At 45.4% G+C, this 27447-nt stretch overlaps 4 protein-coding genes and 1 pseudogene across 5 annotated transcripts; 3 read left to right on the forward strand and 2 right to left on the reverse strand.

Annotated features, from left to right (window-relative positions):
* The window catches only part of LOC134023638 (trypsin-1-like), a 35290-nt pseudogene that overhangs the window by 7097 nt on the left and 746 nt on the right, over positions 1-27447 (forward strand).
* On the forward strand, positions 130-11903 carry c1s.2 (complement component 1, s subcomponent .2). Its single transcript, XM_062466317.1, is given in 27 exon segments — positions 130-214; positions 468-666; positions 863-1043; positions 1169-1294; positions 1705-1898; positions 2217-2364; positions 2587-2708; positions 2994-3075; positions 3278-3409; positions 3825-3899; positions 3996-4797; positions 5453-5560; positions 7355-7494; positions 7497-7567; positions 7760-7846; positions 7848-7944; positions 8336-8476; positions 8783-8791; positions 8794-8987; positions 9080-9227; positions 9473-9591; positions 9742-9820; positions 10085-10219; positions 10342-10416; positions 10781-10989; positions 11095-11312; positions 11435-11903. Coding segments are annotated over 27 exon segments (4287 nt in total). The 5' UTR covers positions 130-161; the 3' UTR covers positions 11778-11903.
* Positions 12380-15826, forward strand: tapbpl (TAP binding protein like). Of its 2 annotated transcripts, XM_062465831.1 has the most exons (9): positions 12441-12492; positions 12723-12832; positions 13014-13226; positions 13315-13593; positions 13804-14004; positions 14325-14492; positions 14762-14865; positions 15248-15476; positions 15609-15826. In XM_062465831.1, the coding sequence occupies exons 2-9, from the start codon at positions 12736-12738 to the stop codon at positions 15674-15676; spliced, it is 1359 nt and encodes a 452-aa protein (XP_062321815.1). In that variant the 5' UTR covers positions 12441-12492; positions 12723-12735; the 3' UTR covers positions 15677-15826. The 2 variants fall into 2 exon arrangements, with proteins under 2 accessions (XP_062321814.1, XP_062321815.1); XM_062465830.1 differs by having other exon boundaries at positions 12380-12832.
* On the reverse strand, positions 16038-22051 carry LOC134023963 (vesicle-associated membrane protein 1-like; the record flags this gene model as incomplete). The annotated part of the gene is made up of 5 exons (XM_062466318.1): positions 16038-18122; positions 18825-18876; positions 19568-19726; positions 20701-20838; positions 21959-22051. Coding segments are annotated over 5 exons (459 nt in total), but the record flags the coding sequence as incomplete, so codon positions are not given.
* On the reverse strand, positions 23293-25226 carry mrpl51 (mitochondrial ribosomal protein L51). The gene is made up of 4 exons (XM_062465923.1): positions 25025-25226; positions 24672-24767; positions 24437-24544; positions 23293-23690 (listed from the first exon to the last, which is right to left on the reverse strand). The coding sequence occupies exons 2-4, from the start codon at positions 24751-24753 to the stop codon at positions 23494-23496; spliced, it is 387 nt and encodes a 128-aa protein (XP_062321907.1). The 5' UTR covers positions 24754-24767; positions 25025-25226; the 3' UTR covers positions 23293-23493.

Consider the following 27447-nt stretch of genomic DNA (forward strand, 5'->3'; position numbering starts at 1 on the left):
CAATGTTCAACAGATGATTTCGTTAGTCAAATAAAGTTTCGATAAAGAGAGAGAGAGCGGGGTGGGGTGGGGGGGAGGAGTGGTGGTGGGGGGGGGGATTGGGGGGAGCAACGGAGAGAGCAAGTGAAATAAAAGGAAAAGAAGAAGTCGTTTTTGTTTTCATGTGTTCAGATAGATTTGATCGCCATCAGATGACCACCATGCAGAGACTGAGGTATGTTAAAGCTCCCCTCATTCAGCTACAACTGCTATCTCAAGCTGTTAAAACACATACTTTAGGTAGATTGTGTCATTGTAATATGAAATGTTGCTTTTGCAGTCTTGTCCTCGACCACCATTGACTTAGATTGCTCTGGATTTCCTTTTCTGTGCAACTAGTTTTGTTTTTTGTCCGTTCTTATGGTGCCTCCTTCCCCCCCCCCCCACTCCTCCTACCCCCTTACCCACCGCCACCCTCGTTCCCCCAGCCTCTGCCTCATCCTCCTGCCTCACTACGCTTTCTCGGTGCTCTTGGGATGGGTGGAGTCTCCAGGTTATCCCCGTGGTTACCCACCCTTTGCCAGTACCAATTGGAGCAGGTGTGCTCCACCTGGCCACGTCATCTCCCTCAGGTTGATTCACCTCCACCTGGAGGGCAGCTCTGACTGTGACCACGATGCCTTGGAGGTCAGTAGCGTCGCAGGTCAGAAGTCACAGCTGGGAGGGTTCAGTCTCCACCTCTAGACACATTGTTGTGAATGAAGACCACTGTGTTGTTTTGTTTTCGTGACTGTTCTCAAAACCGACTACTGATCAGGCAAAGAAACGTTTCTGTTGTTTAAGCTAAGCCGATATGTGTCGCTGTCTGTCCTCGTCCTTTCAGATCTTTGCAGATGAAAACCGTCTAGAAAAACTGTGTGGTAAAATGTCGCCTGACGAGCTGGATTCTTCAGTCAATCCCCTGCTCTCCTCCTCCACGGGTGGGTGTCTCTCTCTCTCGTTCCGCTCAGACTACTCCAACACCAAGAGACACACTGGATTCAGAGGGTTCTACACTCTGCAAGGTGAGGACGAGAAACCAGAAGCGGGAGGGGGGAGAGAGGAGAGAAAGAGAAGAGGGTGGCGAATTCCACGCTTCAAAACAATCTCATTGCTCTACTTTGACATTTGAAATCTTGTGCGCCCTTAGACTTTGATGAATGCTACGACGACCCAGATAACGGCTGCACCCAGTTCTGCCACAACCACATCGGCGGTTACCGTTGTTCCTGTCGCCCCGGTTACTACCTCGACACAGACGAGCACACTTGCACCGGTACGCACTACGGCACAGACAGGTTGGGGTGCGATTAAGCGACTGGTACTTGTGGGGAAAGGTTGACGTCAAGAAAATAGGCAAAGAGGAAGTAAGTTCTAAATAAGAAGTGAGAGCAGAAAAAGAGATTGACAAATTAAGTGGGAACAAACAGTAGAAGGGAAAAGCAGAAATGAAAACGAAGATGAGGGAGAAAGAATGTTGATGAAGATGATGTCACTGTCCATTTAGCAGACGCTTTCACCCAAAGCGATGCGCAGAGGGGCAAATCCCACATGCTACTTGTTGATCTGCAGTCAAAATGTTCTGACACTGAGCTACACCCACCCACCGACCCACCTGGTGATGGTGTTACTGGGTACCCCCCTCCACCCCCCCCCCCATCTCCATCTCCAACCCCACACCCACAGTGAGCTGCTCTGAGGACCTGTCTGGTGCGCTGCGGGGTGTTATCTCCACCCCCTCTAGACCCGGCCCGTACGCGGAGAACGCCCAGTGCTCCTACACTCTCTCTGTGGAGGACCACCTGCAGCTGGTGCTGGAGTTCATGGGGGAGTTTGACGTGGAGCAGGGGCCCGAGGGCCAGTGTGTGGACACCCTGACGGTGGGTGGTTGTCTGGCTAAGGGGCCTTCTCTGTACATCCATTGTTTTTCTCTCCCATAATTGTAGACCAAAGGACACACAAACAACCCTAAGTGTTTCTTCGTGGGTAAATGGTGAGATCGAACAATGGCGTTGTATTGACATGTAGCCAACTTTAGGTCCAAGGTTGTCAGATGTGCTGATGCAAGCTGAATTAACCCTCTCTCAGTACCTTGTGGTTCCTGAGCCACATCCGTTCCAGTTAGTGTTCCTGTGACCCTCCATCCTGTCTTCCCTTCAACCATGTGACCACGTGATCATGTGACCTGTCATTTTCAGATTAAGACTCCCTCGAAGGTTCTGGGGACATATTGCGGCCACGTGGCTCCGCCCCCTGTCCACACAGGGTCACACCACGCCCACATTCTCTTCTCCTCTGATGGCTATGGCACCAACACTGGCTTCACAATACACTACTCTACCAAAGGTAAGCCTTTTGCCGCTCTGTGCCAAAATAAAGGAAGCAAGTCGTACCACACAAACAATTTTGTTGTCACAGTCATTTGCCTGGTAATGAAATTAGAAATGTTTATACATAAGTATGGACTAATTGTCATGATAGTAGAATTACACTGTTCATTTTGGTTTCAGTTTATGGAAGACTGACTGAAGGTTGATTTTGCAAATAATGAATACTGTAATTTTGCAGCAAAGACATGTCCAGGGTTTGTGACATCCGGTGCTACGATGACCCCTGAACTTCCTGAATATAAACATGGCAACAAAGTCAATGTCCGCTGTGAGCTTGGGAAAATCTTGAATTCTGATGCTGTGAGTTTTGTTCTAAACTGCAGTGCACTCCACACTTCAGAATCATACTCTACTTCATCATCGTCTATAGGCCTACATTTTACATAAACAACTCAAATGTACTGTATATAAATCATGTCATCAAGGGGTGTGGCTTAATCTAGGATACTTACCTTTAATACCTTTTCATTAAATACATTTGAATATTTGGTTGTGATATACACTGTAAATGTCACAAGGCACTTTCAAGATACACTGCATTAACAAAACATGTGATGTAGTACTGATCTCTTTCAACTTCGACAGCGCAAAAAGACCCATAGTGACGTGTTGTACGAGTCGATATGTCAGAGGACAGGCAAGTGGAGTCCAGCGTACCACTGTGAATGTGAGTAAAACAGAAACCTCAAACTTTATACCAGATTACATAATCCATGATTTAGCTCATTTTAAGATGACTAAATCAACAAGTACAAATGTAGGCTACCGGATTTACTTAATGTTAACCCCCCAGGGTTCCAAACGCCAACATGTTACTGTAAATTAGCTGTTGACTGTGCTAAAATAACCACCGTCAATATCTGTTGCAGCTGTGGACTGCGGAGTGCCAGATATCCCCGAAGAAGACATTCTCCAGGTGACGGAGTCTGACCCGAGCACGTTGTACGGTGACAAGGTGCAGTTCAGGTGCAGGTCCAAGTACTACACACTAGAGGGAGAAGGTGAGCTGACAGCGGGTTTTTAAACATTTATTTATTTTATTAATTTCTTTACATTTATTTCCCAAAAACATTCAACATTTCGAGAAATATAAACTGTTTAACGTAAATAATTATATAACAAACTACAAAATGTATGACATGAATTGAGCTGACAACAGTTCAAACGGACAATCGTTTTTAATCAATGCATGAGAAACAAATGTATAAAGAAAGACAATATATGGAATAAACATGTGATTGGTCATATTATATTGTATTCTGGTTGAAAAATAAGGAAATCTAAATCATAAGTGAATCAGCATGTTAGAATCCAGACTGATGGTTCTCCCCTCACTGCCGCTGCAGTCCTGCCCACCCTCCATCCTTCCTGTATTATTCTGAAAGTTTGACTTCAATTCCTCTCTTCTCCTGTCAGATGAATACACGTGCAATGTCAGTGGACATTGGATATCAGAGACAGGCCAGGGCAAGTTTCCAAAATGCATTGAAGGTATGACAAACGTTATCATTTACACAAAAGGTCTAATCACTTTAGCCTTTAGCATTATTTAGCATTCCGCAGCATTAACTTCTTTGTTCCTATTAGTGTGTGGGAGAACGGAGAACGAGCTTGAAAGCACTGGGAGGATTTGGGGAGGTGATGTTGCGAAGCTTGGCGACATACCGTGGCAGCTTCTGATGCTGTATCCAAAAAGAGCAGGGGCGACACTGATCAACGATCGCTGGGCCATCACAGCTGCTCACGTCGTGGACAAAAATGAAGAACTAACACAAACTATCTATGGTGGAGTGATAGATGGAGTAAAGGCAAGAGAACGTCACCCTGAAGTAGCTGTCTTAGAAGTTAAAAAGGTAATAATTCATCCCGGCTATGCAAATGGTTTTGAAAATTCTGTACGCACTAACTACGACAACGATATCGCCCTTATCCAACTGACCGAGAGAGTGACGCTTGGGCCAACTCTCCTGCCTATCTGCCTGCCTAAGCCCGATGAGGAGCTGGAGGCCGATACTTTAGGCACTGTTTCAGGGTGGGGAGCAACTGAAAAAAGGGAGCAAAGCAAAATGTTACGTCATACTGATGTGGCTGTATACACTACTAGTAAGTGTGAAGACACACCTCGTATTGAAGAAAAGCCCTTGGTCTTCACTGGCAACATGTTCTGCGCTGGAAAGGATGGGCATGATAGCTGTAGGGGAGACAGCGGAGGTCCATTTGTCGTACCCAGATTAGGGAACCACAACAAACCGCACCGTCTAATGGGGGTCGTGTCGTGGGGCTCCCACTGTAAAGTGGATGGAGACTTCAAGGGGTATTACACCAAGGTGAGTAAGTATTTAGGCTGGATCAAGGAGACAATAAAGAAGGAGGAGAATGACGAAGACTAAACCAACTGTAGCTGTTAGTCAAAGAGTTACTCTTAACTTCAGCAGATTTGATCTCACGCATAACTTCAGCAGATATGATCTCACGCATAACTTCAGCAGATATGATCTCACGCATAACTTCAGCAGATATTATCTCATGCCTTTGATTTCTAGCTACCGTCCTAATATGTTTTACTGAATGATTGTAAAAACGTTTATAGAAATACTGATTTAGCACTGCTAGACACTCGGGTGTGTAAACAATCTTTGTGCTTAAGCCGAGTCTGTTCTGTTTTTATAAAATGTTTGTGCTTGTAAAATGAATGGACTTGATTAAACTTGTCCTGAATTCAATAAAATCGTAGTTTTGTGTCACACATGGAAACATTTGCAAAATGTTTGCAAGCATTTGACCTTAAAACAAATAGCGTTACACACGGTTACACACGGTTCAGAACTGAATCCAAACAATAAACTGGAATGTGACACTGTACACGTTCTGACCTACTGTACATTACCATCATCTTCCACAGAGTTTGGTCTCCCTGCAGTATCAGACACAGACCAGTTTGACAGTGAATACAGTGAATTTCCTGGCAAAACCAACACACACACACACTTAATCGTTTTGCTCCAGGATGCTGTGTATTTCCCATCTGCTTGTAAACCTTTCAGCAAAGTAAGCAGAGGTTCATCCCCCTCGTACCTGCCACCTCTCCTGGCTCCACGGGTGGATGTGTGGGATCCCAGGGGGCCTGGGGGGCCCGTGCTCCTGGGGGGCACGTGCTCCTGGGGGGTCCACGCTCCTGCTCATCTTCAGACATCAGAGCCTCAGATAACCGTGAACACGACTCACCGACACAGCAATCACTACATCGTTCTCGTTTTCAAACGTTCACAATGACTATTATTGTACATTTGCATAATAACAATACGACTACTAAGGTTCAGCATAAACAACAACGGATAACCTTTTATTCACATAAATAGTGTCCCAGTTTGGCACACCATGATACATGAACAAATAAAATAAAACACATAAACAAACACCTCCAACATGGAGTTTGTCCTATTTGCAAAACCAAAACAAACTGATCAAACAAGTCTTTACGGGAAGACTACTGAACACACAGCCAAACGTTAGCTCCCCCTTCCTCTCCCCCTTTCTCTCCCCCTTTCTCTCCCCCTTCCTCTCCCCCTTTCTCTCCCCCTTCCTCTCCCCTTCCTCTCCCCCTTCCTCTCCCCCTTCCTCTCCCCTTCCTCTCCCCCTTCCTCTCCCCCTTCCTCTCCCCCTTCCTCTCCCCTTCCTCTCCCCCTTCCTCTCCCCTTCCTCTCCCCCTTCCTCTCTCCATTTGCTCCACAGCAGTCCTTCCTCCTCACAATCATAAACTGAGGCAGAGGATTGGGCTGTCCTGAGAAGGCTTGGACAGAGAGTCAAATGATCAAGACCTAGGACACAGTGTCAGGAATGCAAGTGTGGACCCAAAAGCAGACTCCTCTGATGCTCAAAACATGTGTCTTTCCTTCTTTTATTGGAAGTAGAAAATATACAAAAAGCAGACCGTCAAAAAGCCTAACCAAGGAACTCTAATTTACACTGTGGCATGTGAGAAAAACTAAGCACAGAACTAAGAATCCAAGCCACTGAAAAAGCACAGAACAAATAAGGCACAGGTGAAAACAATATGTCCTATTTAGAACAGATTAACAGAACCAAAACCAAGGAAACACAGCGAGGGCCTCTGGTGACCAACAAAGGGTCACAACCCTGACACACAGTTCACAAACAGCAAAGCAAATACCGTTTTTTCTACAGTTCCATCTTAGAACAAGCACAGTTGGCCCATAAGCATTAAATGCTGTACCAGTTTTGTAACAATTTCATGAAAATTACTTCCCCCCCTCCTCCCCCATTATCTCTTTCTTCATCATTCCATGTTCACATCGTCTCGCTCACTCTACGTTTATAGCAGTTTCAGCCGCCAAGACAAACAAGGGTCGCTGTCTGACTTTTAGACTTTCAGCCCAGTCTCAACCAAGATCCACACACAGTGAAAATCTGCTGTCATTCAGGTACGGCGGCTTGGTCTTTGTATCAGTGACAGTAACAGTGCTTCTGTTCTCATAACGTCCAACACTGTACAGTAAACATGGACTGGACACATCGCTTCATATGGTGAGATATTTCTTTGTAACATCAAACTCTTGACAAAAGTTGCAGTCTAGATCTATGAGGGGTTATCTAGTTGTACCTGGATAATGACCTAATTAGGACCATATTATTTACGTTGAAATGATGGCTTACTATCTAGTAATATTTGTAAAAAAAAAAAGATTAAGGGTACACTACTGTTTATTGACATGTTTACATTTAGTCATTAGCAGACGCTCTTATCCAGAGCAACTTACAGTAAGTACAGGGACATTCTCCCTGAGGCAAGTAGGGTGAAGTGCCTTGCCCAAGGACACGTCATTTCGATTCCCAGCACGGCCGGGAATTGAACCAACAACCTTCTGATTAATAGCCCGACTCCCAAACCGCTCAGCCATCTGACCCCCCCCCCTTCTCTGTCCCAGGTTGTTGTGTTTACGTATGTATGAGTGCTGGCGTCTTCCTCGGGCAGAGCCTACCATGTACGGAGAGCTGCATTCACCCCAGTACCCTCAGTCTTACCCTGGGGGCCTGACAGAGACATGGGACCTCCAGGTGCCTGAGGGCTCCAGATCCAGCTCACCTTCACACACTTGGACATCGAGCCTTCCGCAAACTGTTACTACGACGCCGTGAGGGTGAGTGAACCTTGAGTGGAGCTCACAGCCTTTCCCTCGGCTTCCGCGAAGGGGTAACCGTGGGCAACTGTGATCCCCTCTGTAAAACCGCTTTAAGAAGTGCTTTGCGAATGGTTATATACGTTTTCATTTGTCGTGTGATTACTCCGCTTGTGGAGGTTCCTTTCCGTGTTCCTTACCTTGCTGTTCCAGGTTCTGCACGACCAGAAGATCCTGGGGAGGTTCTGCGGCCAGGAAAACTCTGCTGAGGGACATCACCACGGCAACCAGCCTATCTTGTACTCCCGGCAACAGGCTCACCCTTGTTTTTCAGTCGGACGAAACTAACCCTGAGCTGCACCAGCCGATTGGCTTCTCTGCTCACTACCAGGCCAAAGGTGCCACTGCTCTCTGTCACAATGCACCTCCAAATCCAACATGTCTCTGCAAAAGTGTCTAAAACTTTTCCTCCCCTCCCCAAAATTCCCTCCCTACCGCTCCCTCCCCCCCTCCCCCCCCCCCCCCCTCTCCCCCCCTCTCTCTCTCTCTCTCTCTCTCTCCTCCCTCTCCTCTCTCTCTCTCTCTCTCCCTCTCTCTCTCTCTCTCCCTCCCTCCCACCCCCCCCTCTCCTCTCTCTCTCTCTCTCTCTCTCTCTCTCTCTCTCTCTCTCTCTCTCTCTCTCTCTCTCTCTCTCTCTCTCTCTCTCTCTCTCTCTCTCTCTCTCTCTCTCTCTCTCTCTCATCTCTCTCTTCTCTATCTCTCTCTCTCTCTCTCCCTCCCTCCTCCCAGATATAGATGAGTGTTCTGCTCCTGCCCCTGAGGATGGGACAGGTCCACTCTGCTCTCAGCTTTGCCACAACACCCTAGGCTCCTACCTCTGCTCCTGTCACCATGGCTACAACCTCAGACCTGACCAGCGCACCTGTGTGTGTGAGTAGCCTCCAGCCACACGTTCGGCTGTATGAGAGGAGTCAGGTGGCTGGGCGGTTAGGGAATCGGGCTAGTAAATCTGAAGGTTGCCAGTTCGATTCCCGGCCGCCAAATGATGTTGTGTCCTTGGGCAAGGCACTTCACCCTACTTGCCTTGGGGGAATGTCCCTGTACTTACTGTAAGTCGCTCTGGATAAGAGCGTCTGCTAAATGACTAAATGTAAATGTCAAATCCACGTTTGAATGTTTCCAACTGATCTTAGAGCAACCATGCTCGTTTTTCCCTCTTTCTCTCCCCGTGCACAGTGTCCTGTGGCGGGGTATTTTCGATGAGCCTGAGGGGGCGTTCACCAGTCCAGGGTACCCTGAGCCTTCCCCCCTCGGAATGTCCTGTCAGTATGTCATCTCTGTGGAGCTTGGCTTTACCGTGACCCTCAACTTCACCAGCGACTTTCACATAGAGAGCATAGACACCCAGCAGGGACCCAGCTGTCTGTACCACTGGCTTCAGGTAACCGTGGTAACCTTAAACCTTGACCCCTCTGCTCTGCCGACCTGCCCTGATCCTGCACCGGCACGCTTTTACTCATCTCTCGTCTCCAGGTGACCATCCCTGGTAGGGAGCCCCAGAAGTTATGTGGGGGGCAGAGTCCAGGACTGATGGCGACCAACTCCAACAATGTCAAGCTGGACTACCAAACAGACTGGGCTGGGATGAGCAGGGGCTGGAGCCTGCAGTACAGCACCCAGAGTGAGGATGGGATACGGGGAAGAGGAAGGGCCTAAATCAGGTGGTACCTGATTATGTTGAGAAAGGAGTGATGCAAGGCCATCACTGAAAATAAGAATTTGTTCTTAATGATTCTGCCTGGTTAAATAAAGGTTAAAAGAACGCGAACGAGAGACTGAAATAAAGAATACAGGGAGAATCTTATTGTGGGAAAACATTTTATGACCAAAACATCTGTTGTGTTTGTGTGTCGTTGTCATTCTTAGGGGTTCAGTGTGTCCCCCCCAGTGCTGTGGTCCATGGTCGAGTCACTCCTATCTTCGAAGAGTACTTCTACAGAGATTACATCCAAGTGCGCTGTGACCACGGCTATAAACTCATGATGGTAAAATCTAATTAAATCTCTCAATCTCAAACCCATCATCTCCATTTTAACTATTAGTTGCAGTATCAAATAAACTTTCTAACATACTCTCTCTTTCCATATATATATATATATATCTTTATCATCTATCTATCTATACGTCTCTCTCAGGATGGTAACGAGATCCACAGTTATTCATCCATGTGTAAGAACAACGGACAGTGGCACCTTTCTCTTCCAGAGTGCCAAAGTGAGTCAAGGAACTCATGTAGTATAGTCACTGCCCCGATGACCAGGGCCAGCCCAAGCCTTTATGGGGCCTTAAGCAGAATTGATTTGGAGGCCCCTCGGTGATGCTGTATATACATAATATGTATCATTTTTAAATCAAGCTGTAATTTAATGTGCTCTTGGGGGCCCTCTGGTGGCCCTAAGCAGCCGCTTAGTTTGCTTATTTCTTGGGCCGGCTCTGCTGAGGACATTTGATGAAATGACAGCATTCCCTCTCCTGTAGTACTGGACTGTGGGAGGCCTGAGCCGTTACTGAACGGAGGGGTGACATTCATATCTGGAGCCGATGACCAGTACCTCTCAGTCATCCAGTACCACTGTAACGAGCCACACTACGCCCTTCTAGGGGCAGCAACAGGTGAGGAACCCCAGCAGAGACAGAACTGGGACCCGTTTCAATTTCGGGGATGATTAGGGTTCTGTTCGAAAGGATACATCTGTCCATCCAGTTAACGCACGTCTATTTCCCGTCTGTCTCAGTGAGCTATACCTGCGCAGCAGATAGGAAGTGGAGACACGGCAAGGGAAGCCCCATCATCCCTACGTGCATACCAGGTAGACTCACCGAGACGGGCCAAACTTTCAGTCCTTCCACTGAAAGTCGACATTATTAGCATAAGGGTGGTTCTCGTGTGAGGAATGCTGCCGCCCTCCATTAGAGTTGCCTGTCTGGGGAGTCAGGTGGCTGAGTGGTTAGGGAATTGCGCCAGTAATCCAAAGGATGCTGGTTCGATTCCCGGCCGTGCAAAATGACGTTGTGCCCTTGGGCAAGGCACTTCACCCTACTTGCCTCGGGGGGAATGTCCCTGTACTTACTGTAAGTCGCTCTGGATAAGAGCGTCTGCTAAATGACTAAATGTAAATGTAAAAGTCTGGGGAGTTTAGAGTTCAGTGTTTCTCCTTCTCTCTGTGTCCTCAGTGTGTGGCCGGCCCACCGAGTCCCTCTCAAAGAGACACGGCCGGATCTTAGGAGGGGATGAGGCCCCTGAAGGCTCGATCCCTTGGCAGGTGTTGCTGAGTGTGGACGGGAATAGAGGAGGGGGGATGGTGGTCGGAGACCGCTGGGTCATGACTGCAGCGCATAACTTATTCAGACCAAATGGTGCTCTACTGCCAAATGATGTTAAGGTATGAAGGCTACGTAATAACCACATAATCTACTCGTTGATAGTGTGTTTCATAGAGATAGAGATCGGGGACATTTAATAAAATTGCCCATTGTTTCTGCTACAGGTTTTCATGGGAGGTAATAATGCTGTAGAAATCAGTAAACGCCCTCCAGCTGCTGTAAGTTCTCTTCACCTCCACCCAGACTACCACAACCCCGACAAAGATAACTACAATCATGACATTGCTTTGATCAAACTTCAACAAACAATCACATTCCAAGATTCCATCATGCCAATTTGTTTGACAGTTGAAAATGCTACGTATCAAAGTACACAGATTGGGTAAGAAACACATTTTCCAATCATTTGGATTCCATTGATATTTTTGTATTTTTGAGGTTCATCCAAAGTCTTCCTTCTTCCCTTTGGAACGACCCGCACTAACCTCCCTCATCTCTATTCAGATTTGCCTCAGGCTTCGGAGTCACAGAAGATAAAATTTCCAATAAACTGCGATACGTAGGTCTTCCTGTGGTTGAACAAGAAACTTGTCAAGAGTCTATCAAAAAGGCCAAAACAACTACACATTTCTCTGAGAACATGTTCTGCGCTGGATTTCCTGAGGGGAAAAAGGACTCCTGCCAGGGGGACAGTGGTGGACCCTTCTCCCTGAGGAAGGGGGATCGGTTTTGGGCAGCTGGTATCATCAGCTGGGGAATTGGTTGTGGAGAAGCAGGAAAATATGGAGTCTACACCCGTGTTGGGAACTACCTAGACTGGATCCAGAAGACCATGCGTGAAAACTGAATACCCTTCACCATTTTGGGGGGTTTTCGGTCATTACATTAGGAGAAAATAAATGTCGTGAGCCGTGGGCTTTCACTGGTCCAAGTTAAGTTTTTAGAGGAAATAAAGACGTATTGTTGTATCGTCTGTGAATGTTTTTCGATGTCTTGATGGATAGTTTGCATTGAAAAGTCGATCATGACAACCAATGACCAAGGATGCTTGCGTTCTGTCATAGGTGTCAGGTAGCGTCCAAGGAGTCAGAGGCAATTGAATGCAAACCAAGGTGTTATTGTAAAACCGATCAGGGCAAAACCGAAACTAAAAACACCTCGGCGATTAAGCCGGGAAAAACAAAGCGCCCCTAACAGACGGGAAACTAAAAACACCTCGGCGATTAAGCCGGGAAAAACAAAGCGCCCCTAACAGACGGGGAAAAAATAACATAAAAACCCAACAGTAGTCCGAAGTACTGGGAAAGCTGAACGTAACTCCAACACGAGAGGGGGGCAACATGCAACGATCTGCACACAGAAAGGGCATTAAATAGACAGGGTAATCAACGGGTTAACACAAGACAGGTGGTGGTAATGATCGAAGACAACGAGCTGTAACCCTCACATGGAATCTGACAGACAAACACAGACACACCCATAAGGGGAGAGTGGAGGAGAAACGCTCGCATTTCGCAGGTTTCATTTTCTTTCAGCACAATCAACGGATACCCAGATACAACGTACAATGACTACGATATCTGGCAAATATATAGCAATTATTATTAAAACAACCAGCATATTACGTTATTTTAGTTATTGAAATGTGTATTGTATAACACACCTCCATGTATTTTTGGTGTCCTTAAGTAGCCTATGAATTCTCCGTCAAAGTAAAAGTGAAAGTAGAAAACGTATTTATTTACGTACGTATTTTTAACTTTCATTACATTTTCATGTCTACGTTGTTTAGCCCTACTGTGTTTATGGACACTATAGTTGAGAACCGTTTCGGACAGAACGCGCTGGTGTTCAAAATGCTGGGCATTTTAATTATTGGGTTCTTGCCGACATGCGTTTTGGGTAAGAGAGCATCGCTTCAGTTTGAAGATAATAACTCAATTTCTCTTGCTTAAATATGCTCCCTTCCTGATAACAAAAAGGTATTTATCACCTTTTACCCTCTTCTCTGATATTCCTAATTTTCTATCTTTCTCTCTACCTTTACCTCCTCTTGTCTCCCACTCCTCCACCTTTCTCTCAGCTGATGGAGGTGCAGATGTGGTGCTGTCCTGTTCTCTGGTGGAGGAGGGTGGGGTGTTGGGGGGAATGGGAGGGGGTGGGATGTTTACCCGCACCCCAGCCACCCTGGTCCTGAGAGACTTGGCTGTGACCCCCGATCTGTCCCCTGAAACACTGACTCCATTCGTCCCTAATCCAGTCCCTGATGCCGATGACATCATCATTGAGGCTAAAGGTTGGTTCATCGGTTTATTTTCAATGGCGACCGTGTTCATGTGGAGATACACCGTAGGTTCAGTTCAACGGTTCTCTCCCCGTGACAGTGACCTCTCCTGAGATCCCGGAGGCCGACCTGCTGCTCCATGCTGACTGCAACGAGCAGGAAGTGACATGTGAGATCAGCCGCTACTTCCCCCGTGGTTCCCAGGACGACAGCGAGCCAGCCTACTTCATCGGCTCCCTGCAGGTGGAGGGAGGCGGGCTCGGCCTCACGCTGATCCTGCAGACAGTGGCAGTTGAGACTGACCAATCCGATCCGCCAGCTCTCGTGCAAAGCAAACTGGAGCTTCCCCTCAGCCAATCAGGAACGTTGCTGACAGAGGGTGAGATCACAAGGTCGCTGTCAAGCTTTTGAGGATATAACGTCTGCTCTGCAGGAAACAGATATTTTTGAAAAAATCTACTTCCCTGCATCTGTAAACAAATGTTGTTTGCCTTTCTCCTCCTCCTCCTCCTCCTCCTCCTCCTCCTCCTCCTCCTCCCCCTCCTCCTCCTCCTCCTCCTCTTCCTCCTCCTCCTCCTCTGTTTCCCAGTGGTGTATTTGGTGTTCTCTCGCTTGCAGTCTGTGTCTGCTCCTCTAGGGGGCGTAGTCCTGCTGGACTGTGGGTTCAGACAGCAGGCTCCGCCCCCAGGGCCGGACCTGGGGCTTGAGTGGCGGCTGCAGCATCAAGGAACAGGAAGGAGAGTACTCGAGTTGAAGGTCGGGCAAACAGGAAGTGAGGTGGAACCCGTCGGTTAGTAGAGGCAGACTACAGTATACGTACAGCCTTTTTTAACAGTTCCTGATCAACTCCCTGTCTCCCAATGGAAGTCATGTCATCACAAAATGTGTTAATTGCATAACATGACATGGGTTTCACTTCTCTGTTGAATACATAAAGATTATTTTTTGAAAAAGGGCACGTCTACAAGGTAAAGCTTCTGGAACTCAGTAGATTGGTCTGGTGACATATTCAACGGAGGATAACCTAGCAACCTAGGATAACCTATGTTATCCTCCTAGCAACGGAGGATAACCTAGCAACCCTGTCCCATTCTATCTCGCTCGCTGCAGTATACGTGGAGAGGCAAGGCTCCGTTGTGGACGCCGCCCTGCTGGTGGGCGAGGGGAATGCATCCGTGAGTCTGTCCACACTGAAGGTGTCCGACGAGGGGACCTACATCTGCACCGTCAGCAATGGGCTCTTCCAGGCTCAGCAGGTCATCCAGCTGCACGTCATCCGTGAGTCTGTCCTTATGTGGTAGTCTGGTCTATCACATCGGCCCCCTGCCAGGATGGTAGCATGATAACTTAGGATAAAAGCGTCTGCTAAATTACTAAATGTAAATGTAGCAGCTAGATTGTCTTCAGCTTGTGTTTATTTTATTTTGTGAGTGAACGGCCTTTTTATTGACAATTTTAGTGAGAAGACAGTCTGCAGTTTGAGGGTTTTTTTTGTGTGAGAGGAAAGTTTTTTTTAAGACTGTCTTCCTTTGCCTCTCTTTCTCCAGAGCCTCCACGCGTCACTCTCTCTAAAGACAAGCTGGTATTTCTGGATACATCGCCCCAGAAATTGAGCTGCCACTGCAAACATTACTACCCGCTGGATGCTCAGGTCTGTCTCTCCCCCTCCCTCTCTCCCTCTCCCCCCCTCTCTCTCTCCCTTGCACTGAGATCAGGCCTCTTACCCCTGAAAATATCAGACCCTCAGACACACATTGAAAAAAAACTAATAACTGCCTCAGATATACATTGAAAAACATGAACACAACACTGACAGTTCATGCAAGTTACTGCAGTAGTACAGAGCTACAGTAATCTGTGTTTAAAGTGTATTGTATGTTTTTGTGGATCAGGATTTAGTGACCTAGTAGTGTTTGCATTATGCTGTATGTGCATTGGCACACTAAAAATATCCCACAAACAAAATGGTAAAAGGATACGTCACGTTAGATAAACGCTGTCTTTTCCCCCCTCCCGTTCCCCTCCTCTCTCAGGTGGAGTGGTTGTCTCTCTCTCCCTCAGGCACAGAGCCCGTCCTCATGGCAGACCAAGGTTCCCTCTCCAGCCACAGACAGCACAGTGACGGGACCCTCTCCATCTCCTCCCACCTCATCCTAGCCCCCACCAGCCTGCCTGCTGGGACCACGGTCACCTGCAGGGTGTCCCACCACGCCCTGGCCTCGCCCCTGTCCATCAGCCTGACCGTGGAGGCATCTGAGCCAGGTAGCTACGGAACATCGTCACCGATTGCAGATTTGTTTAGAGTTAGTTCCCACGACAACGCACAGGAACTCGCTTCCCTTTCCGACGTCTGTGATTGGTCCACTGATCTAAGATCTGTTTTCCTCCCGGTAGATTCCTATTGGATGTTCCTGGGCTTCCTGGTCATCACCGGGCTCTTCTTCTATCAAGTTATGAGATAGATCAGAGCTCCGCTTCCTCCGGTCCTGCTCAGCGACCCTCAATGCTCATGGATGCTCATGGAGTTCACAATAACTGCATTGGTGTAGCTAATGGGAGTTAATATGAAACTGTGAAAGGATTTTATTTTCTAAATAAATGATGTAAATGACTTTTAAGCGTGTTTGATTTGATGCACGTGTATAGGTGGTTGTGAGACAGGTTTTAGCAGTTTTTACCTTACTTTGTTTTTACCTGTAGTGATACAGATGTGATTTAGTGCCTAAATGTGTGAATGACATGTTCATGACATGTTCATGACACGGTCTGTTTGAATGTTTTCCTCTTTGATAAGATGTCAATGAGTAGCAGTTAGACATATAATCATGTTCAGGATTTCTTTATTGGCATCAGCAAAAGTGGTAAGCATGCGGTTTTAAGAATTCTATGATCCAGTTGCATCTCCTGCAGTATTATAATGTTGTTTCCATTAATTACCCAATGGTATCATTGCAAAATACCATTAGATGATTCATAGTAATCACCATGATCTCCATTCATCAATGCAGTTTAATTTTTTTTATCTTCACAATGTTCAAACAACCTCTTACACAATCTTGGAAAGGAAACCACATTTTCTGTAATAACCAACAACACCCTCCCAAAAAACTACAGGAACTCAAAATCTTTTTTCCAGTAGCATTAGTCTGGTAAAGGTGTATTATGGCACTACTTGTTTTTGATGTAGCTATAATCGTTCTCTTAAGTATTCTTTTTCCTTCAAAAGCAAGTGATCAACACAATTTTGGCTAACTCTTGAGTTTCATTGCATTGCATACGCATGAGTTGTCAGGTCAGAAATACATTATACACATGGGTCCTTAAAACCACTAATAAAAGAAAATATACAATCGGCAGTTAGTTTCAGAAATGGCAGATACATAGATCACACAAAAAGGCAAAACTATGGACACCGTTTGCCATGCAAGTCAAGTTTGAAATAAACACTTAAATTTGGCCTAAACTGTACTGTGGTTAATGATGTTTGTGTTTCTTTAGGTTTGTATAAATGGTTGTAGGGCACATGGGTGGAACTACATAGATGTCCTTGTTTCAGGAACTAACTTCAGGATCATGGATCATTCCAGTCCAAAGCCGGGCCTTACAGGAGATGTTAGGAAGGGCGTGAAAATGTCTCTTTAAATTCATTGTGAGTTTATAATGGGCCTGCCTGCTGTGTCTCTGTCAAAGTCAGATCAAGGGCTTTCTGCACTGACAGAATAGTCCATTCACACGTACAGATTGTCTATTTCCTATCCATTCTATGGGCATCTTTCTGCCTGTACGCATGTCAGACTATTTGTATCCTACAACTGGTTTTCTGTTATGTACAGACATGTGGGGGTTTATGGACACAAGTTTTAGTCAAAAGTCAAAGATAAAACTCTGGCAAAAGGCCTCCGTTAACAATATTTCTAGTCAGAGTTCAGGCTTCCGTTTAGTCCAGAAAGCTTCAACCTTGTACCAATAAGCTGTTGTTTGGTTTGATCTCATCCTCACCTGTTTTTTTTCCACCTCTCTCTTCACAGCTATTCCTAATGAACAGAGATATGAAATATCAAAATGAAGCGAGTTAGAGAGGAACAGACAGGATGACCAAAGCCCATCAGCTAAACTTGGAAAAGCTACTGGCTACAATGCTTTGGATCACAAGTACACACACACACACAACAAAAATATCATATTCTTAATCTTAACATGACCTTGTATTAGTAAGTAGTGATGATCAGGAGCAGAATGGGTAGGAGTTAGGAGGGGAGGGATCTTGTTAAGGATGTCAGTATCAATCTACACATGTGGGACCCTCAGAAAAGTAAAACGATAGTATTGGTCTGCCTGGGATAAAAAAAAGAACTGTTCTGTCTGTTTAGTATCCCTGCACACACGTTCCCTATTTATTTTTTATCTTCCTTTGGCTCCCTCTCTTGCTCCGTCTATCTTTCACCTTCTCCCCTTTTCCTCGATCCTACATGGCCCACATACCAGTTGTCTCTGTCTCTGTGTTACAAAGACTTCTCATCTCCTCCCTCCCCCCCCCCCCCCTTGTTCCCTCTCCTGTCCTCTCTCTCTCTCTTTGCTGCACACTTCAATAATGTACGAGTAGCAGAGATGGGAGAGAATGGGCGAGGCGCCATGCCATGACAGTGGACGAAAGAGAGAGCGAAAGATAGGGAGGGGTAGGAGGACAAAGAGCACAGGCATCTAAACACTACAGTCATGTATAAGTGCAAGATGGTTTAATGGAAGACCGTGGGGAGAGAGGGAGGAGGGGAGGGGAGGGGAGGGGGAGGAGGAGAGGGAGAAAGAGGGAGGAGTGGAGGTTGTGTCTTTTTGTTTTTTTTTCTTCACTCCAATTCTCATGTCTGTTTCCTTCTGCCACGATGGGGTGAGCTCAATAGAAGAAGTACACTGAGAGAGGGAGAGAGAGAGAGAGAGAGAGAGAGAGAGAGAGAGAGAGAGAGAGAGAGAGAGAGAGAGAGAGAGAGAGAGAGAGAGAGAGAGAGAGAGGGGGGAGAGGAGAGGGGGAGGGAGAGGGACGGGGAGGGAGAGAGAGAGGGAGAGGGGAGAGGGAGAGGGAGAGGGAGAGGGAGAGGGAGAGGGAGAGGGAGAGGGAGAGGGAGAGGGAATACATGTAATTGAGTCAGCAAATCGCTTTGTTATATACTTGACTTCGTGACAGACTTTCGTAAACAATTTCCGTGTGATTTCATTCAGTTCCTGTTTAAACCGAAAGGCTGGTAACAGAGGTATTATGTAAATAATTGACTGTAATATGCCTCCATGAATAATAGAGATTGGAGGCAGCAGAAGGTCATGCAGACCTGGGTTGTTCTGACACAGCACATGCAGTACGCAACTGATTAAGCTAGTGTTGCCTTCTTATGTGTGTTGTTTCACTAGCTTAGTTCATTAAGAACCGCAAACTACAATCCTCCATAAACGTAAACTGACCAATCAAATCATCACAGCTGTATAGTAAACAGTTATAAAACTGCGACAATAGAAAATTCTTAAAGCAAGGAATATCTACAGTTTGACAACTGTCAATGTCAATGAATTGTTTTTATCTGCTTGAGCAATATCTGAAAACGAGAGACTTTATGTACTCACAGAAAATTATTCCAACCACAATGACTCCAATGATGCCCATCATGATCATCATCTGGAACGAAGCAAAACAAAGCAGAGTTAAAGGCTTTTCATTACACTTTAGAAAACTGACACTACAGTAACAAATACACAGTGAGCTGGGAGAATCACCACTCTCACAGGCATTTTTGTGTGTGAGTGATGAAGTTACACAATGCCTTCAGCGGGAACAGAAGGAACATTTCTGCAGTGAGAAGCTCATTGTACCGACCCCCTCCTTCCCTCCTCCCCTCCTCCCTTCCTCCCCTCCTCCCCTCTCCCCCTCCTCCCCTCCTCCCCTCTCCCCCTCCTCCCCTCCTCCCCTCTCCCTGAAGCGTCACTCTGCTTATCCACAGACGCTCATTAAAGGGTTGGTGAGCGTAGGAGGAGGAAAGCAGCATTCCCAGGACAGACGCTCTGCGCTCGCTTCAGCGCTCCTCACCTTCTTGACTCGGCTGGTTGGAGCACGGTACGCTCGCAACACCAAAGTTGTTGGTGTCGATTCACACTCGATTGAACGTGAACTGCACGTGTGTGGGGGGGATTATCAGTCATTTAGAGAGAATGCAAGATATTACTCGTCATCAAGGTTTTTTTTTTGTATTTTCTGTCATTCCTTGTATGGATCTACCCATTTTTTTAATTATTATTCTATGTTTCAAACCATTGGCAGTACCTACAGTGAACCAGCAACTGGAGGTCCTGATGAAAGACGTTGTGCTTACCTTGCAGTTCTTCCACCAGTACTTGTTCTTAAGCTTCGCTGCACAACTCTCAAACTGAGAGGCCCCGGCCTGAAGTGCATCCGCCCTGTCGTCCAACTCTGACAGCTTTGAGTCCCTCTCCAACACCTTGTCCACGTTCACCCGCATGATGTCCACAACCTGGAGGTGACAGAGAGGAGGAGAGAGGAGGAGGGAGGAGAAGAGAGGAGGAGAGAGGAGGAGAGAGGAGGAGAGAGGAGGAGGGAGGAGAAGAGAGGAGGAGAGAGGAGGAGAGAGGAGAGAGGAGGAGAGAGGAGGAGGGAGGAGGAGAGATGAGGAGAGAGAAGAGAGGAGGAGAGAGGAGAAGAGAGGAGAGAGGAGGAGAGAGGAGGAGAGAGAAGAGAGGAGGAGAGAGGAGGAGAGAGGAGGAGAGAGGCGGAGAGAGGAGGAGAGAGGAGAAAAGAGGAGGAGAGAGGAGGAGAGAGGAGGAGAGAGGAGAAGAGAGGAGAAGAGAGGAGGAGAGAGGAGGAGAGAGGAGAAGAGAGGAGGAGAGAGGAGGAGGGAGGAGAGAGGAGGAGAGAGGAGGAGGGAGGAGGAGAGAGGAGGAGGGACGAGGAGAGAGGACAAGAGAGGAGGAGAGGAGGAGAGAGGAGGAGGGAGGAGGAGAGAGGAGGAGAGAAGACAAGAGAGGAGGAGAGAGGAGGAGAGAGCAGAGGAGGGGCAAGGAGAGTGTGGTGTTAATGGCAGAAGAGAACAGGAAGATGGCATTGTTAGTCATGAGAATATAACAGAAAGATGGCATTGTTAGTCATGAGAATAGCATCTGAATCTAAAGACTTAACATTACAGTCACTCAAATCTAAAATAGCCCTGCAACTGGGAGGAAACATGTCCTCCCTCCAGTTCCAGAGCCACATTCGTGACTATTCCCTTATTCATTTTGCCCTCTCGGATTAAACCAGATTGGGCAGAAATGTGTGTCAGTGACTAGGTGGCGCTGTTTCCTACAGTACTATGGTTGCATCGCTCTCCCAGATCCAGCAGGATGCACAAACGTAGGCCTACATCTAAGGAGCTAACTCCTGGAATGAACACGACACTCTTTCTAACATTGTACATGTTTCCTCATCCCCTTTCCTGGCTGCCAGGCTCACCTCTTCTACTTGGGCTTGTGATTGCTGAAGTCTGCGGTTGCTGGAGGTGTTGGGGGGGCCGGGTGGGGCCCCTCCCTCAGCTCCAGGTGCCCCTGGGGCACCAGGGGCTCCAGCGGGGCAGCAGCATCTGGGGCAGACCTGGGAGGTAGGGGTACATAGAGTGGACAGCCGAAAATGAAGTATGGAAAATAGACTAGACACTCTTAATAACTTCAAATAGCTTGATGTACAGTCATAAGGCCAAAACTATTGAAAAAACTACGATTTTAAGTTTATAAACACAAGAAGGCAGAGGAAAAGGTAAAGAGAGGTTGAAGGGAAATTAAGAGGTGGAAAAAGGAGGGATGTAGAGATGTGTGTTTGGAAAACTGTGGGAGAAATGAAGAAATGGGGAAAATAAAATATTTATATATTTTAGAGAAAATATGTGGAGTAAAATTGGCCTTTGGGAGTGTGTGTTTTGCGGAGGGTGTGAAGATGACAAAAGTAAGGCAAGAGGGCTTGTGGATAGAGGAGAGGCGAATGGGAAGATAAGGGGGGGGGAATGGGTTTTATAGAAAGGGGTGAGGGGGGGGGAAACGGATGAATGTAAGAAGAAAAGCAAAGCTTGAACAATCTCCTCGGGGACCATGCTCACTGACTCAGACGGTTAAAGAGTCAACTCACTCTTCCATAGCCGTAATGTTCTAGACCGCGAAAAAAAACTACCCCATAATTGTTTTTATTAAATTCGGGACATAGAGTGCACCAGTCGCACTTGTGAAGATGACAGGTTCACTGCAGATGCCTGGAGTAGGCTAGCAGGCTATATACCGTAATAGATTATTAAGACAGGGCGTCCTCAGACAAATCAATTCAGTCACGTTGATAAGATATTCATCCTATATTTGATAACCTGAGAGTCCCCATGAACCATATGTCTAAGAGACATTTTTTGCAAACTCAGCATTTCTGTAAGTAAGCTACGCTGTTGTTAAAACATTGTTCGTGTAAAAAAAAACTACTGTTTTAAAGGCTTCAGGCACTCAATGCATTCAAAGAAATCAGGTCCAAAATAGATTATTCAGTGATGCTGTGAAGGGGAAATGACTTACGTCAGCAAAAACCATCAAGCTCAAACAAATCAATAGAGGGGAGTCTAGAAAGGAACAACATACAACTGAATCCATGCACATATTAGGCGTAGCTATTACATTAAGCTAAACATGATCAAAATCAAAGACCACAAAAACACACAGAAATATGCATTTATACTCACATCGCCTGTACAGCTGTTTAGAACTGTCTCAAGAGGACAGGGGGGAATTGGAGTGAACGAGCGGCGAGGGGGGAAGGGTCTGAAGTCGAAAAAGCGAGATCACGAAAAAGACACGAAATTTCGGCTGACGTCCAACGAAGTCCCAAATCTTGGGTAGCCAACTGATTAAAGTGCCGTTTTGATAACAGAGGCTGGTGCAGTAGGCTAATCTTGAAGCGTTGTTTTTGCACCGCAAGTCATCACCGAAGTACCGCAATACCGAGGCACGCGTCGGGTAATAATTCACTCAGGGCAGCGGTGAAAAAAAGGGACTGAAAGTGAATGCAGATTCTTAATTTCAAAAGAAATCCGTTATGTCCTATACTCCATGAAAGAAAATGTTTTTTTTGTGTGGAGTAATTGTATTTAAGATACTGGTCCAGGTATTCCAATGATGCTGAGTTGAGATGCTAAGAACTGGAAGAGAAAAAAAAAACTAGCAAGGTTGCAAGTAGCCTATCTTGCTGTAGAAGCTAAATACAACTCAGTATTAAAAATTCCTTAAAACGACTGAGTAATTTTAAAAATTATACATAATAACTTACGTATCATAAATACCGCCGCTATCCCCCCTTTCCCAGCGAGAGTAGCCTCCGTCTGCAAGCCAATCGGTGTGTGTCGTTTTGTGGGTTAGTGCGGTAGTTTCGCTCGTGTGTGTGTATGTGATGATCCTATACTGCAATAATGCGTCGCTCGCTACCCTTCCCCTCTCCAGTTGGACTCACAGCGATGGTGCGGTACCTCTTTGCCCCCCCCCCCCTCACTTCTATTTCTCCACACTTTGCAGTACTGCAGATTTCTCTGTGCCGGATAGGGCGGCAGGACGACACTGCGGTACACTGCTCAGTGCAGAATGTTGACTCGACTCTTTGCCGTCATATCACGCTCTTGGACCTTTCAACGTGTTTTAATTAAACCTACATTCTTTTACCCCAAGTCAGTAAAGCAAATGTATGTGCATGAATATTGTATTTATTCAGTTTTTTTCCCGGAAAACACCCCACCAACTCCCAGTCTCCCACCCCCCCCCCCCTCCTTTATTTTCGATATCTACATTTTACGTTAGAAGAACGTAACCGCCGCAAATAAAAATTAAATAACCAGGTGGGAATAAGAAAAAAAAGGAATATCTAAACCTGTTTAAATAAGCATGTTTTATTGTAGTTTTTGTTTGCAATTACCCCCTGGGGCTTCAAAAAGTTGCATTGTATCATAACCCATACAAACAAAAACACAGATGAATAAACCAACCTGGCTACTTATAACCTTAACACAAGGCAGAAAAAACAGCAGCCCACTTTTAATAATTGAACAGAATTTATTGACAATACAATATCAATCTGTCTTTCTGTGAGTCCATTTGTTTACAAATCAATCACATTATGACATAAATAACAAAAAACAACAATGTGGATTTCCACCATAATCAGTCTGATGACTCATCTGGACAGAAATCCCATTTTCTGGTCGACCAAGTCTGCATGATGTGTTTCAGACTAGCGGTGTTTGCCGAAACGGTTGAAGTGTTTGTATAGGTAGCGGATTCTCTTCTCCATGTTGTGTTTGTCGAGTGTCAACATCCGGTCTCCCACCATCTTCTTCTTTCTTGTGAGGCGTTGGAGCTCATGGCCTCGAAAGCCCTTCAGCCACACAGGGGCCACAATCAGGTCCTTGGGATGGGCTTTGAAGTCACCTAAAGAAACAAAGATCAATGCTCTGCAGTGTATTGGCGTATTAGACTAGTGTTTGGTGTATTGGTGTATTAGACTAGTGTTTGGTGTATTAGACTAGTGTCTGGTGTATTAGACTAGTGTTTGGTGTATTAGACTAGTGTTATTGTGTATTGGTGTATTAGACCCGAGGTTCTCAACCTTTTGTAACTAAAGCCCGCCCCCCAGACAATTTCTTTGGTCAACTCAAGCAAGCAGTCACTTGAGAAGGACAGTTATCTTCGTGGCACCAAAGAGTTATTATCAGGCAATTATTTTATGACTTTTAATTTACACCTTGAGAAAAAAAATAGAGGTCTGGACCTTGGTGTCCTCAATGGTGGATACGGCCCTGGTCAAACAGAAACCCAACCTCTGTTTGTTTTTTCTTGAAAATAATTTGCGCCCCCCTTCATATCTTTCCCCCTGTTGAGAACACTGTATTAGACAGATGCAATGCATTTGTCCAAGTACTGATGAACGACAGTTCAACAACTGTAACAATAGTGTAATAACTACATAAGTGTAACAACAGTGTAATAACTACATAATAAGTGTAAAGACAGTGTAACAACATTGCAGAGATGGCACACATCTTCACTCAAGTCAAGTAGAAGTACAGATACTCATGTTTAAAAAGACTCTAGGTACTTCCGTACAGTCCTCATTTCTAGGGATTAATACAGTTAACTACAACTAATTGCATTTCTCTAGAAAGGGTGTTACTCACCTAGAATTCCAATGTTGTCATAAACCCCAAACATACTCCTCTTCTCCGTCCATCTGTCCACCTTTTTCAGTTCAGGAATGGCATGCATACGAATTGGACGACACACCCCTACAGACAAAACAAGGCACAGTAAATTAAGTCGTATATGAAGAACTAAATTGAAGCATTCGTTATCAGCAATTATCAGAGAATGGAAGCAACGTGGAATTCTTGGCTACCACCGTGTATGCTTTACCTGTAGATATATGCCTGGTTGTCTGGAGGGTGGAATAGCATATCGACAATCCAGCTCTAAAAAATCCTCCAAATAAAGACATGATTGAGCTAGGATCTGCAACACAGAAGGGAATTTCAATTTAATGAGCTAGTAGAGCACTACAACTTTTGCTAGGCTAATTATTAGAACAACCATTCGTTCACACAGGCAAGATCAGCTTATTTGAACCACCGTCTAAAACGTTGACGTAGACCCCGACCTAGCGAGGTAGTACAATATTTAACATTAGTTAGGCTAGCTACATGACATAATCTAGCTAGCAAGTCAGCTAACTTGACCTAACGTTAATAACACCGAGGATAATACCATACCTGCAGTGTTGGACGTTATAAAACGCTGTATTCGCAGTGTCGGTTTGTTGACAGAATTATGAAGTCAGACATACATATGGCTAATAGTATTGTAACTGTTCATATAAAACATATGCTTCTCATGTTAAACTTTAGCATGCCTCCACTTAAATCACGTAGAGCTAAAGGGCGCTTCCATTTTGCAGGCAGTCCCAGAATGCATAGCGCTCATTTCCTGTAAGGTCTATAAAAATGCGCCGATGGTTTTTCAAAAAACAACCCTTGGCGGGTTGTTGCTGATTTCAACCACTAGATGGACCTCAGCGATTATAACTTGTCACGATGATTAAAAGCGAGCCAGGTACACCCTACCTACTGACGGCCCCATGAGCCGGTCCATAATCCGGCCTTGCTAAAAACCGATAGATGGGTATGACAGTAAAATGGACAGTTACCGACTGGCTCTCAAGCACCATGGCCAGAAACTGAGTCCAGTTTTGAATGGAAACATTCAGCACAGCCACAACTTAACACCTTGTACAATTATCATTATTGTCTTTAAGATTAAAATCTTTAAGACAAACAATGCATTTAAGAATATTTGTTTCTGTACAGAAACATTCACACAGACGCACATAGGAACACACACAAACACATCCCCATATTTGAGAATACACACACACAGTTTCAGTCTTACTGTAACTAAAACAGCTGGATGGAATACATTTTCTTCTTCAAAGAAACAACTTAACCAGAAATTCATACAGTCTACGTTTTAGCTTTGGTTTGACGTCAATGTGTGGAACATTTAAATTTGAAGCATTCTTGAAAACGTAACAAAATTGCTTATTATCATCTTAAGATATTTAATTATGTTTAATTCTACATTTAACTGTAAACCAATACAATTTCTCAGAATGAAACAAACTTTATCTTCAAGAACTGTAAATAGAACGTTTTTAATAATTTACTAAGATTTTTTGAATATCATGTTGCACACTCCCTTTAAACTAGATTGAGACCTTGGGATTGGCCTTGAAAGATGTTATTCCAAGAGAATTTCCAGGAAAACATCGACCATGGTTGTGAATTATACAGCTGTGCCTACGATGTGTTGACCAAAAGATATAAACCTAATTGAACTCAAAATGTTGGTTTCTTTTTTCTTTCATTTTTAGTAATATTACATTATATGGTGCATTATATGAATAAAGCAGAACAAACTGATTTTCTGAAGTAATTAATTGTTATTCAATTCAAGTTCAAAGAACTTGGATCAAGCACATCATTTTCTTGTATTGTGTGGAGGTTTGATGTCAAGTAAGTGATACGTTATGTTTCAAATGTTTTACATGTACACGATTTGAATAAAGAATCAGACAATCTTAAAGTATAAGTCGCAATTAAAAAGTTGACCTAAAAACCCATAGAGGGGTATTACAGTATAATGTACAGTTCCTTAGCATTTTTTGATTGGCTATTGCTTGACCAATCCGACTGCCAATAGAATGGGGCAGGACTCCTGGATGCAGATATAAACCACAGAAGCAGGTCAGAACTTCCTATAAACAGGATCACACAGCAACCATGAGGTCTCTGGTCTTCGTTCTGCTCATCGGAGCCGCTTGTGAGTAGAGGCACATCTGGTGATGTTCTCCACAGTCTAATAATCTGTCTTTTCAAGACACATTTGGCATGCTGTTTAGTGATGCTAACTGGGATAAATGCTACGATTTTGAATCAGACCCTGTATCTTCCGCAGATTGCATCTAAACCCATTGATCAAACTAAGGGCCCAGTTTCTCAGACATGGGTTAAACCTTGTCCTGAAGTAAGAGAAGAATTCAATGAAGATCTAGATTGAAAACGTTTTTAGTCTAGTACTAGTTAATCCATGTCTGGGAAACTGGGCCAAGAAGTTTGATGGTTGTGAATCTGATCCTAACTTGACATAAACCATGTCTTACCCTTGGTTTCAGTTGCCACGGAGGAGGACAAGATCGTGGGAGGGTATGAGTGTACGCCCCACTCCCAGCCCCATCAGGTGTCTCTGAACTCTGGGTACCACTTCTGCGGTGGCTCCATGGTCAACGAGAACTGGGTTGTGTCTGCTGCTCACTGCTACAAGTCGTAAATTTGAGTTTGAGACTTGCAGAGATTTACTTTTTCACAGATCTTCTTCAGTCTTCTAGGAGGTCATGAGCTGTTGGAAAAAATCACCATGCCGACTTTTGCATCTCTCTTGCTTTATCGCTGTGTCTCTCCCTCTGTCTCTTTCTCTCTCTCCCCTCTCTCTCTCTCCTCTCTCTCTCCCCCCTCTTTCTATCTTTCTTTCTTTCTTTCCTACTCTGTCTCCTCTCTCTGTCTCCCCCCTCCCTCTCCCCTCCCTCTCTCCCCCCTCTCTCTCTCCCCTCCCCCTCTCCCCCTTCTCTCTCTCCCCTCCC

Source organism: Osmerus eperlanus, chromosome 7, assembly GCF_963692335.1.
Source record: "Osmerus eperlanus chromosome 7, fOsmEpe2.1, whole genome shotgun sequence".
NCBI lineage: Eukaryota > Metazoa > Chordata > Actinopteri > Osmeriformes > Osmeridae > Osmerus > Osmerus eperlanus.

What these genes read in the sequence shown, in the direction of transcription:
- tapbpl (XM_062465830.1), top strand. Translation starts at nt 12,706, where the DNA reads ATGTCTACGTTGTTTAGCCCTACTGTGTTTATGGACACTATAGTTGAG. An exon ending in AGGAACGTTGCTGACAGAGG is followed by an intron (nt 13,594 to 13,803) that starts GTGAGATCACAA and finishes TCTGTTTCCCAG; the next exon opens with TGGTGTATTTGGTGTTCTCT. An exon ending in AAGTGAGGTGGAACCCGTCG is followed by an intron (nt 14,005 to 14,324) that starts GTTAGTAGAGGC and finishes CGCTCGCTGCAG; the next exon opens with TATACGTGGAGAGGCAAGGC.
- mrpl51 (XM_062465923.1), bottom strand. Translation starts at nt 24,753, where the DNA reads ATGTCTTTATTTGGAGGATTTTTTAGAGCTGGATTGTCGATATGCTAT. An exon ending in AACCAGGCATATATCTACAG is followed by an intron (nt 24,545 to 24,671) that starts GTAAAGCATACA and finishes TTTTGTCTGTAG; the next exon opens with GGGTGTGTCGTCCAATTCGT. An exon ending in TGACAACATTGGAATTCTAG is followed by an intron (nt 23,691 to 24,436) that starts GTGAGTAACACC and finishes TTGTTTCTTTAG; the next exon opens with GTGACTTCAAAGCCCATCCC.